We start from the raw sequence: 12,724 nt of genomic DNA on the forward strand, positions 1-12,724 counted from the left end.
TCCACGAGTCTAGACATGACGCTGTGCCTGCCACAAGCGTGGCTCCCGCCTGTCACCACACAAGACTGTTAGAGCACCACTGACTATATTCCCCACGCTGTGCCTTTCATCCCCGTGACCGATTCATTCTGTAACTGGCAGCCCGTACCTCCCACTCCCCTTCACCCATTTTGCCCACACCCTATCTCCATGCCCTCTGGAAACTATTAGTTTATTCTCTGTATTTATGGGTCTATTTATGCTTTTTGTTTGTTTGTTTTGTGTTTTAGATTCAACATATAAGGGAAATCATACAGTCTTTGTCTTTCTCTGTGTGACTGATTTCACTGAGCATAATACCCTCTAGACCTATCTGTGTTGTCACAAATGGCGAGATCTCATTCTTTTTGACGGCTGAGTAACATTCCATTGTGTGTGTATGTAGCACATCTTCTTTGTCCGTTCATCTATCTGGGGACACTTAGGTTGCTTCCATATCTTGGCTTACTGTAAATAATGCTTCAATAAACACAAGGTGCATATATCTTCTCAGATCAGTGTTTTTGTTTTCTTTGGGTAAATATGCAGTAGTGGAATTACTGGATCATATGATAATTCTATTTTTTAATTTTTTGAGGAACCCCATACTGTTTTCCATGGTGGCCGCACCAAGTTACATTCCTACAGTGCACGAGGGTTCCTTTTTCTCCACATCCTCACTAACGCTTGTTATTTCTGTCTTTTTTATTTTAGCCAGAATGGCTCACACCTGCCAAGGTATGAGGTGACATCTCATTGTGGTATTGATTTGCATTTTCCCGATGATAGCGACTTTTCACGTGTCTGTTGGCCATCTGTCTTTTGGCGGGGAAATGTCTCTTCAGGTCCTCTGCCCATTTTAATTGGATTATTTGGTTTTGGGGTGTTGCCTTGTATAAGTTCTTTAGATATTTTGGATATTAACCCCTTGTCACATATTTCATTTGTGAATACCTTCTCCTATTCGGTAGGTTGCCTTTTTGTTTTGTTGATGGTTTCCTTTGCTGTACAAAAGCTTTTTATTTTGATGTAGCCCCAAAATTTATTTTTGCTTTTGTTTCCTTTGCCTCAGGAAATACATCTACAAAAACATTTCTAAGGCTGATGTCAGAGAGATTACTGCCTGTGTTTTCTCCTAGGAGTTTTACTGTTTCAGGTCTCACATTTAGGTATTTAATCCATTTGGAGTTTATTTTTGTGTATGGTGTAAGAAGGAAATCAGTTTCATGATGTTGCATGTGGCTGTCCAGTTGTCCCAACATTTATTGAAGAGGCTGTCTTTTCTTCATTGCATATTCTTGCCTCCTTTGTCAGATTAATTGACCATATAAAAATGGGTTTATTTCTGGGCTCTCTATTCTGTTCCATTGATCTATGGGTCTTTTTGTGCCAGTATCAAACTGTTCTGAATACAGTTTTGGGGGTACCTGGGTGGCTATAGTTGGTTAAGCGTCTGCCTTCGGCTCAGGTCATGATCCCGGGGTCCTGGGATCGAGGCCCACATCCAGCTCCCTGCTCAGCGGGGAGTCTCCTGCTCGCTCGCTCTCTCTCTGTCAAATAAATAAATAAAATCTTTTTTTAAAAATGAATACTACAGTTTTGTAGTACATCTTGATATTTGGGATTCTGATACCTCCAGCTTTGTTCTTCTTTCCCAAAATTGCTTTGGCTATTTGGAGTCTTTTGTGGTCCCATGGTGTTTTTTTGTTCTAGTTCTGTGAAAATGCTGTTGGTATTTTGATAGGGATTGCACTGATAGGGATTGCACTGAATCTGTAGGTTGGCTAGTATGGACATTTTGACCATATGACTTCTTCTAATCTGTGAGCATGGAATGTCTTCCCATTTGTTTGTGTCATCTTCACTGTCTTTCATCGGTGTTTTATAGTTTTCAGAGTATACTTCTTTCACCTGCTTGGTTAAGTTTATTCCTAGGTACCTTATTCTTTTTGGTGCAGTTATAAATGGAATTGTTTTCTTAATTTCTCTTTCTGCTACTTTGGGGGTTTTTGTTTGTGTGTGTTTGTGTGTGTGTGTGTTTTAAGGATTTTATTTATTTGAGAGGGAGAGAGAGAGTGAGCACGAGTTGGGCGGGGCAGAGGGAGAGGGAGAAGCAGGCTCCCCACTGAGCAGGGAGCCCGATGCGGGGCTCGATCCCAGGACCCTGGGGGATCATGACCTGAGCCGAAGGCAGATGCTTAACTGACTGAGCCACCCAGGCGCCCCTGTTACTTTGTTATCAGTGTACTGGTGTAAATGCTACTGATTTCTAGGTATTAGTTTTGTATCCTGCAACTATACTGAATTCCTTTATTAGTTCTAACAGTTTTTTTGGTGGAGTCTTCAGGGTTTTTAATGTGTAATACCATGTCATATGCAAATCGTGACAGTTTAGCTTCTTTACCAATATGGATGCCTTTTATTTCTTTTTCTTAGCTGATTGCTGTGGCTAGGACTTCCAGTACTATGTTGAATAAGATTGGTGAGAGTATGCATCCTTGTCTTGTTCCTGATCTTAGAAGAAAAGCTCTCACTTTTTCACCATTGAGTGTGATGTTAGCTGTGGGTTTTTTTTTTTCAATATATGCCTTTTATTATGTTGAAGTGTTCCCTCTAAACTGTGGGGGGCGGGTTTTCTTTAGTCATCTTCAGATCACATCAATTGGTTTTCAAATGTTGAATGAGGCTTGGTGGCTAAACTCCCCACGGTGATGGCTGTGTTGTATTATTCGTGAATATGTATATACAGACACACATATACATACATAAATATATATACATATAAGTATATTGGTTTCCTAATATTTTGTTTAGGATCATTGTATCTATGTTCATGTGGGATATTGGTCTGTAGTGTTCTTTTCTTATCCAGGTATCCCCCACTATTTGAAATTGCACATACAACAGTCACTTTTATAAAAGACCTATGTCAGTACCCATTTTTGTGAACTGAAAGAAATCCAAAGAGGATTTCCATTTTGAAGAGAAAAGGCAAGGGGAGGGGAGCCCGGTGGCTCAGTCGGTTGGGTGTCCAACTCCTGGTTTCAGTTCAGGTGATGATCTCAGGATCCTGGGATGGAGCGCCATGGCAGCCTCCAGCCTCAGCGGGGAGTCTGCCTGAGATTTTCGCTCTCCCTTTCCCTCTGCCCCTCCCCCTGCTCACACGCGCACTCTCTCTCTCTCTCTCTCTTTCAAATAAATAAATAAATCTTAAAAAGAGAGAGAGAAAAGGCAAAAAGTGAAAATCCCGTTCAGTTTGTTTTGCAGCAAACTGTTACCAAGGCAGCATGCACCCCAGGCTGCAAGAGTGGCCCCGCCAAGCTCCATTCCTAGGAACCATACTCAGCCTCTCAGCACCAGCTGCCAGGCTTTGAACTGTGTCTTTGAGCACCTATTCTTTATCTTGATTTATTTTGTGCATTCGTTTGCAAGATGCATCCCAAGGTATCAGAAAAGCCTAAGAGAGATTTTTTAGGTCGGGGAATGCTCAAAACATTTTTCAGCCTAAATTGATGGTAATTGCTGCCTATTTACAGCATTTCAGCTTATCACAGGAATGCTCTACTTTTGGAAGGTTGGGGGAAAACCTGTCCTGCTTTTGTCTGCCTTTAGTATCAGGGTGATGCTGGCCTCATTAAATGAGTTGAGAAGTGCTCCCTCCTCTTCTGTTTTCTAGAAGAGATTGTGTAGAATTTATGTATATTGTTCTTAAACATTTGGTGAAATTATTTGGGCCTGAAGTTTTCTTTTTTGGAACCATTTACACTGTGAAATTAATTTCCTTAAGAGTGATGGCATTATTCAGATCATCTCATTTGTCTTATGTGAATTTTGATAGTTTGTGTCTTTCAAAGCATTGAGCCATTTCATTGGAGTTGTAGAAATTATGTGTACAGCAATGTTTGGAGTGTTCCCTTATTAATCTTTTTTGAAAAGACCTTCTTTTTTTTAAGATTTATTTATTTGTCAGAAAGCAAGCAAGCGAGACAGCCTACGCAGGGGGAGCACCAGGCAGAGGGAGAAGCAGGCTCCCCGCTGAGCAAGGAGCCTGATGCTGAACTCGATCCCAGGACCCTGGGATCATGACCTGAGCCGAAGGCAGACACTTAAACAACTGAGCCACCCAGGTGTCCCGAAAAGACCTTCCTTTAAAGCAGTTTTAAGTTTACAGCAAAATTGTGAGGGAAGTACAGGATTTCTCATATACTCCCTGCCCCCACGCATGTGTAGCCTCCCCGTCATCAAGTTCACTCACTAGAATAGTACTATTTTTTTAACCAAGGATGAATCTACATTGATACATCCTAATCACCCAATGTCCATAGTTTACGTTAGGCTTCACTCTTGGTGTTGGACATTCTGTGGGCTTGCACAAATATATAATGACATATGTCCCTCATTATAAGACCATACAGAGTATTTTCACTGCCCTAAAAATCCTCCACACATATTAACCTTTTAACGCCGTGGGACTAGTGATATCTGCTTTCGTTTCTGATATTTGTGATTTGTATCTTCTCTTCCCTCCCCCTTTTATTTTTGCTCAGTTTGGCTAGAGATACATCAACTTAATCTTTCCAAAGGACCAGATTTTTGTTTCATTGATTTTTCTCTGCTATTTTTCTGTTTTCAATTTTTAAATTTCTGTTCTTCATGATTTCTTTCCTTCTTCTTGCTTTGGGTTTGAATTTTATGTTGTATTTCTATTTCATTTGGTTTTAAATATTTTTAATTTCCTTTGAGACTTCCTCTTTGACTCATGGATTAATTTAGACATGTCGTTGAATTTCCAAGCATTCGGGAAGTTTTCAGATGTCTTTCTGTTATTGATTTTTAGTTTAATTCCATTATGGTCAGAGCACATACTTTCTATGATTCCAGTTCTTTTAAATTTGTTAAATTTCGTTTAATGGATATAATCTATCCTAGGATATAATCCCTTTTGGTGAACATTCTGTGCACACATGAAAGAATGTGCGTTCTTTTATTACTGAGTGTGAATTCTAGAAATGTCAATTTTAGGTTAAGCTGATTAATAGTGTTGTCCACGTCTTTGATACCCCTGTTGTTTTCCCATCTAACTAGTTTTATTGATCACTGAAGAAAAGTGTTAAGGTCTCCAATGATAATTGTCAATTTGTCTGTTTCTCCTTTCCGTTCTATTAGCTTTTGCTTCGTGTGTTTTTAAGTCTGTTGTTACGTGTGTGCACATTTAAGATTGTTATACCTTCTTAGTGAGTCGACTCTTGTGCAATGTTTCTCTTAATCTTTGGTCACTTTCCTTGTTCAGATTAGATCATTTCTATCATTCCATCTTCAAGGTCATTAACAGTTTTTTCTGTCATCTCCATTCTGCTATCAATCCTATCCAGTGAATTTGTAATACTTCAGTTATCATATTTTTTCCATTCAGTTCTTTTTTAAAGCTTCTGTCTTCCTGCTGAGAATGTCTATATTTCCATTTGTTCAAGAGTGCTCACCTTTCCTTCATGGAATGTGGTTAACTGCTTTAAAGACTTTGTCTTCTGGCGCACCTAGGTGACTCAGTTGATTGAGACTCCAACTCTTGATTTCGGCTCAGGTCATGATCTGGGGGTTGTGGGATGAGGCCTGGGTAGGGGTCTGCGCTCAGAGGGGAGTCTGTTTGAGATCTGAAATTCTCTCTCCCTCTGCCCCTCCCCCCCCACCTTGCACGCTCTCTCTCTCTAAAATAAATAAGTAAATATTTTTAAAAAATAGTCTTTGTCCTCTAATGATAGCATCTGGGTCATCTTCAGGGTTGATATTTATTGACTGTCTTTTCCCTTGTGCATTACTGGGCTTTTCCTGTTTTGTTTTTTTTTTTTCTATGTCAAGTAATTTTGCCTGTGTCCTGGATGTTTTGAATAGTATATGATGAGACTCCGACTCCTGTTAAAATACTTCAAAGCATATCAATTTGGGGGTTTTTGTTTGTTTGTTTAAATCAGGAAACCAACCCAGTTCGGTTGAAATCTCTGAGCCCAACCTGCCTTCTGTTCCAATGGCGATTCAGTTTTCAAAGCGTTTGAAATGCCATTTGGATCCACTTCAAGTGTGTACTTTCCTGGGGCTGGTCTGTTCACTGTCTACACTGGAGTTCAGTTCTCAAAGCCTTTGATTAGCTATTAGTCAGTTCCATGTATGCGCAGCTCAGGAGTGGGTCCAGGACTTCAAACACGACTTTATGGGATCCTGGTCCTGAGCTCTTTCTTTTCTGTGACTGCACCCTCTCCTGCTCTCAGGGTCCCTCTTCTTGGTCCTTTGGTTAGAAATCTGAGGCTTAGGCCTCCCTCTACAGGTTCACCCCTCTCATGACTGGTCTACCTCCAGGATGAAGTGGTGAGAAGAAAAAGAGAGAAATGACTGACAGGAACTCCCCCCCCTCCATTTGACCCCTTTTCCTAGATTCACATTCCACAGAGAAAGAATTTTCTTCTCTTGGGGTTTTAGGTGCCTGCCTGGCAGCTGGTACTGCTGCGAACCCCAACTTTGAGAGTGGGGCTTGCCTCGGGGTAGGGCAGGGAGAGGGATTTTTTTTTTTTTAAAAAAACATGGCGTTTCTTCTATTCTCTCTGGCCCCAAAGGCCCCCTTCCCTGGCCTCTCATCAAAAAGGGAGAGTTTCTTCTGAAGCTTTTTCTGTTCACACCTGCTGTCCAATTCTGGGGTTTGGGCTTCCCGAGTCTAGGCTGGAAAACATGCAAGGGAAAAATGAACCGGGAAACTTATTGCCATATTCGTTTTCAAGCTGTCTGTTTGTTTGTTTTTTGCTGTCGTTTTTACTTCATTTTAATTTCCCTCCCAATTTGCCTGCTAGAACTTACTTTTCAGAGTCTACACATAGCTGCTGTACGTATTCTGTCCAGCATCTTGAGTTACAATCAGTGGAAGTGATAGAGTGTAGGGAACTGACTCCATCTTAACAGAAACCAGTAGCCTTCCTTGGTTTCTAATCTTGGCATTGAATTTTAAAAACTCAAGTCTGTCTCCAAGCTGCATCTGGGATACTAGTTGGAGACCCGCTTTCGCAACACAACATTTAAAATGATGCTTTTCCCTTTAAGTATTCAAATTCTTAAGTGAAAGTTTCCTGTACCCCTGCCAGTTTTTCTAGGTGAAAAGAGAGAAGACAAATTTATTCATTCTCTGGTCAGAGCAAGCCCCCAAACTTGTGATGATAATAATAATAATAGCAATGATTAGCAGAAATAATAATAATTATTGGTAAAGACCATGAACTTTGGAGCCAAGCTGCCTGTGTTCAAATCCCAAGTCTGCCTCTCACTAGCTACAGGACCATCACCCTGAGGGACTCAGTTTTCTCACCTGTACGATGGGAATAATAATAGTATCTGGTTGTGAGGATTCAATAAATTCATGTCAGTAGAGGGCTCCGAACGGGCCAGGCACAAAGCAAGAGTCTCCAAGCATTTGCATCATTGGGAACAGTAATTGCCACCACCTATTAGGCACCTCACCTGCCAACTGCAGCTTATTTCCCTTGTTGCGATGAGGCCGCTGAGGCCTCCGAGAGGTAAATGCCTTGCTTGAGCCAGTGTGGCTGGCAGATCTGGCAACGAGGGAGGCGTGGGTGGCTGGGCCCCGGTTCAGGGAGCATCTGGCTGGTGATCCATCAGACAGCAGTGGCAGGGAGGCTCTAAACACCGCCTGGTCTGTGCTCGGAGAGATGTGACCCAGGGGGAATGAGTGGGAGGCGGGGGTTGGGGGGGAAGAATCAGCCCAGAGAGAAAGGCAACAGAAATAGAAGGGAAAGCCTGGTCATTGAGTGGCCCCAAAATGGAAAGATCACTATTTTACTGGTTGTTTCCCTGGCAGCTGGCTCCGAGGCCCCTGCTGCGTGTGGTTCAGTGACAGTGCCACTCCTGCAGGGTCCTGACAGGCCTGGGTTGCCCTTCTCCTCCGCCGGGCACCTAGCGGAGGGCCCCCTGGGCCGCCCAGCAGCGGGTGGTGGGCACAGTGTGTGTGTGGGGGGGCTGCGACCTCACTTCACCATGAAGACCACATGTGGGGGGCTAGTTGCTGTACTTGCCGTGGGACCTTGAGCAAGTCCTTCCCCTGCCTGGGACTTGGCTTCCCTGTCTATAGAATGAAGGGCTGGGTCCGCTGAATGCACCTCTGGGGTGCATTGGCCAAAGGTCATCTGGTGTCCAGGAAGATTGAGACGCTTGGTGATCAAGGTGAGGGGTCCCCAGCCATAGCAGGTAAAGATGCTCTGATACACAGAGGGTGGGGGATCAAGACGACGCCTCAGCAGGAAGCTCAGGGAGAGCAGGAGACTGCAGAAGCGGATCCTCTGGGGCCAGCAGGACCTGGGTTCAAGGAAGGGTCACCGCCGTGGTGACTGTCTAAACGTCCAACCTCCACGGGCCTCAGTGTCCTCAGCTGTAGAATGGGAGGCTATGATTGTAGCGACTGTTAGAGTTGTCCGGAGGGCTAGAGATGAGATTGAGTACAGCCAGAGTTTAGGGCCATGCTGTAGATTCTGCCAAGCCCTCCGTGAACCCAGCAGGAGTTATGAATACCTCTCCACGTAAGCTCTGCTATTGTTTATTTAGAGAGTTCCTGAGCCTACAGTGATGGTGTTTATTCACATAATTGGTATTTTTGTTATGGTAACTTTACCGTGGTCCCGTGTGCCTTCTAAAGGGCTGTTTATATGGCCTTCCGCACACACTCTGGGATCTCCCCGCACACACTCTGAGCCCCGTGGGAGTCGCCTAAGCCATGACTCAGGGCTGTTGGGGAACTTCGCAGTGGCCCTCAGGACCTCGTCCATCTGCCTGTCATCAAACACCCCTGTACCTCTGCCCCAGGCCAGCCTTCCCTGGTGGGGGGGGAGCGGGTGCTGGACGGCCTGACCCCACCAGGGTCTCCCGCCCCAGGGGGTGACCGACGCCATGGGTTACCCAATCCGAGTGACCAGCCTCCTGCCTCTCTTGTGGGCCTGAGGCTGGTGCTCCACATCGGGGGCTCAACAGTCCCTGGCGACTCCACCCTTGACTCTCTCAGAGATAATTAAGGCATAGCCCCCCACATTGGAGAGGATTGTAGGGGGGAGTGCCAGGAGGCTGGAAGGTACCGTCCACGTGGTCACATTGTCCCTACAGTGCCAGTGGTGAGAGGGCAGGGGGAGAGGGGCTGGGAGTCCGGCTGGGGTGGTGGGCGGGCTGCAGGTGGCTCCTGGGCATGGCTATTCTGAGAAGCCATGCCTTGCCTGGTCGTGGCAGGCTGTCTTGGCTGCGGAGGCAGGGGGCCAATACGGTGCCGAGGGGGCTCTGGCCGCGATGGGAGCTGGCAGAAAGCCACATTCTTCCTTCCCTGGAATCCCAAGGTCCCCGGGGGGGTATCAGGTTCAGGGGGTCACGGAGAGCAGGTGTATAGGCTCTGCCCACCCGTCAGCCCCAGACTCCCACCCGCATGGAAAAGGCAGTGTCAGCAGGAATAGAGGTCCAAGTGTAGGGCCACCGAGCTCAGGGAGGAAGGAGAGACGCTTGTGTGGGGTCTCTTCTTGCTCACTGCTGGGCACGTGCCCATCATGCCAGGCCACGGGCAGTGACCAGAGCTTCAGACCCCCGCTGCAGCTGCCACCACCGGAAACATGTCCTGTGAGCGTGCAGGAGACACGGTCCCTAACGAGCAGATGAGTCCCCAGCAGGGCCTGGGCTTCGGAGCCTGTGGGGGGTGCGGTGGGCGAGAGGGCGTCTGCCAGGGCAGCGTTAACAATACCGGCGGGAAGAGCAGCCTGCGGGCGGCGCCCTACAGTTTCCACGGTGCCCCAGCATCCACCACCACCTGCAACCCAGCCCCAAAGGAGTCTGAGAAAGAGCTCGTCCTCGCCCTGCGATGGGGATCCCTGCGAGAAGAGGGCAGGTGGCGGACGACAAGCGCGTGACAGTGCGTGCGCGCGCGTGAGTGTCTGTGGGACCACGTGGGTGGTCAGCCGTCGGCCCCCAGCAGAGTGCCGCGCATACAGGAGGCGCCCACTGAGGAATTGGATGCTTGCTGTGGTGGGGAGGGGCTGCCACTAAGTTACAGGTGGATTTAGAAGCGGGCTTCTGGAAGAAATATCAAGAAGCTGACTTTCAGCTGCTGGAGCTATGGGCGGTGGGGGCGGGGAGGGGAGGGGCACCAGTTCCTTAGAAAAGACAGTTCTTACAAAATTGGCCATTGCCAAAAACTAGGAAACTATACCCAGAGCTCGCAAGTTTGAAGTCAGTGGCTCTGGTTGAAGACTAAATTAAGACATCTTTACAGGGAACAATTTGGCAACTGTTATCAAAAGCCTTTAAAATTTAGAGGATTTGTAGAACCATTCATATTCAGTTATTCAACAAATATTTGTGAAGCTTCTAGTATGTGCCAGTCATGGTGGGTGCTACCATGTATACAGTGGTGATCAAAACAGACATAATCCTTGGGGCGCCTGGGTGGCTCAATTGGTTAGGCGTCTGCCTTCAGCTAAGGTCATGATCCCAGGGTTCTGGGATCTAGCCCTGGGTCAGGGTCCCTGCTCAGTGGGGAGTCTGCTTCTCCCTCGGCCTCTGCCCCTCCCCCTGACTTGTGCTCTCTCGCTTGCTCTCTCTCTCTCAAATAAGTAAATAAAATCTTAAAAAGAACAGGCATAATCCTTGCCCTCAGGGACCTTACTTTCTAGAGGGGAAGATACAAATTAATACAATTATCACGTCAAATATAATTACAAAGTGCAGCAGATGGTTTGAAGGAAAAGTATAGGGTGCTACAAGACAGGGTAATAGCAGGGTGGACCCTAATTAGATGGGAGTGGCTGGGACAGACTTGTCTCAGGGAGAAATGTTTAATACAGGTATAAATAGCGACCTGAAGGATGAATCAAAGTCAGGTGATGAAAGGGGGTGGAGAGAGGACGAGTACTTGAAATCAAGTACAACATGTGCAAAGGCCCTGAGGCAGAACAGAGATTATTTTGCTTGAGGAGTTGACTGAAGGCCAGTGTGGTTGGAATGCAGTGAGGGACAGGAAGAGAAGGAGATGGGGCTGGAGGGGCCAGATCATATAGGGCCTTGTAGGCCACGTCACCGAGTTTCGGTTTTATCCTAAGGGTAGTGGAGAGTCACTGGAAAGTTTTAAACAGGGGAGGCAGTGACATGATCCAGTTGGAGTGGAGAATGAGATGGGGGGGCTGAAAGTGGGAGAGGATAGATGAATCAGGAGACCTCAGCAGCCGGGAAGGGAGATGATGATGTCTGTGACTGGCGGAATCCCAGGCACGATGTGGAAAAGAAGGTGGCTTGAGGAAGTGGTATTTGGGTACAGAATGAATGGGCGTGAGAGGGAGCAGTCCGGGTGATGCTGAAGAACTGCACGGTGGGCAGGAAGGAAGGGAGGGAGGATGCAGCCAGGGAGTGGGCCATTTGAGTGAGTGGTCCTGGGGGGACCTGGGAGGGGTGATTCCTCGGGGCAGCTGGGGTGGATGCTGGAGAAAACAATGAGAAAGTCAAGGATCTGAGAGGCCAGGGGGGCGACCGGTCATCCACATGGCTGTAGAAACCCCCCAAAATCAATTGTAATGACAAAAAGCGGGAAAAACCAAAACTGCCCAACTATTCGGGGTGGTTAGGTAAATGAGGGTGTATCCGCTGGGCAGCGGGTCTTATAACTGCTAAAAATTTGGGTGGTACCGCTGGGCCATGTGGAAGGTTTTCTGATTAACAGTTAAGCAGGGAAGAACATTCCATACATCAAGAATAGCTGACTCCTTTGGGCTAAAAAATATTATTAACAAACTTTATTTATTTTTTTAACATTTTTAATTGAAGTATAAAGTACACATAGAACGGAACAGTGCATCGGCCACAAGCAGACGGCTCCGTGGGCTTCACTGTGCAGCCAGCACCCAGATGGATCGATAGAAACACCCCCGGCATCCCCCACCCCCTACAAAATTCTGCCAATGTCGCCACTGTTCTTGACCATGATTGGTTTTGCCTTAAATCGTATTTGATTTGTCATTTTAAACTTTTAAAGAATGTATACAAATGTGACATAATTATTTCCTCCTTGTAGACAGAGGGGAATTTGACCAAGGGTCTCTCAGAACGACCACACACACACACACACACACACACACACACACACACACACACACACACACAAAGTGGTTAAAACTATGTGTTTTAAAGCAAAGTGGGAAGCAGCGGGGTTTGATTGCCTTTTCTGGAGTCTCTGCGATGAGCGCGTATTATTTTTGTAGTAAAGAAACCACTGGGTTAAAAAAAATCAGAGCATTGACTTTCCGTGAGCCCGTCTTTGTCGGGAAGCTCCTCGCGCTGTCGGTGGACCTCAGCAGAATCGAGTGATGCCCGCCGCTGTCTGGGGCTTGGTGCTGATCCCAGGGTGCAGGGTGGGGGCCTAGGAGGGGACCACTGGTGTCCCTCCCCAGCCAGCCTCACCCCAGCTCTGTGAACCCCCTGGGGCATCTCTGGGGGACCTCACACCTGTCCCTCCTTCCTTCTCACAGGTGGAAAAACTTGTGAAATATCTGGATCCCAACGACCTTGGGAGGATCAACTTCAAGGATTTTTGCCGAGGGGTGTTCGCCATGAAAGGTGAGAGCTTCGTGGGAAGAGCGTCTCTCAAGGATCCTGTCCAGCTGCAGAGGCTGGCCTGACTTGGGTTTCAGCTGGG

General features: G+C 46.5%; 1 protein-coding gene across 1 annotated transcript in view; it reads left to right on the forward strand.

Moving 5' to 3' along the window:
• RAB11FIP4 (RAB11 family interacting protein 4) overlaps positions 1 to 12,724 on the forward strand; it is a 115,498-nt gene that overhangs the window by 23,843 nt on the left and 78,931 nt on the right. Inside the window, 1 exon segment of the mRNA XM_035724644.1 lies at positions 12,558 to 12,645. Coding sequence (XP_035580537.1) covers positions 12,558 to 12,645 — 88 coding nt within the window.

This window comes from Zalophus californianus, chromosome 16, assembly GCF_009762305.2.
Source record: "Zalophus californianus isolate mZalCal1 chromosome 16, mZalCal1.pri.v2, whole genome shotgun sequence".
In the NCBI taxonomy this organism is placed as follows: domain Eukaryota; kingdom Metazoa; phylum Chordata; class Mammalia; order Carnivora; family Otariidae; genus Zalophus; species Zalophus californianus.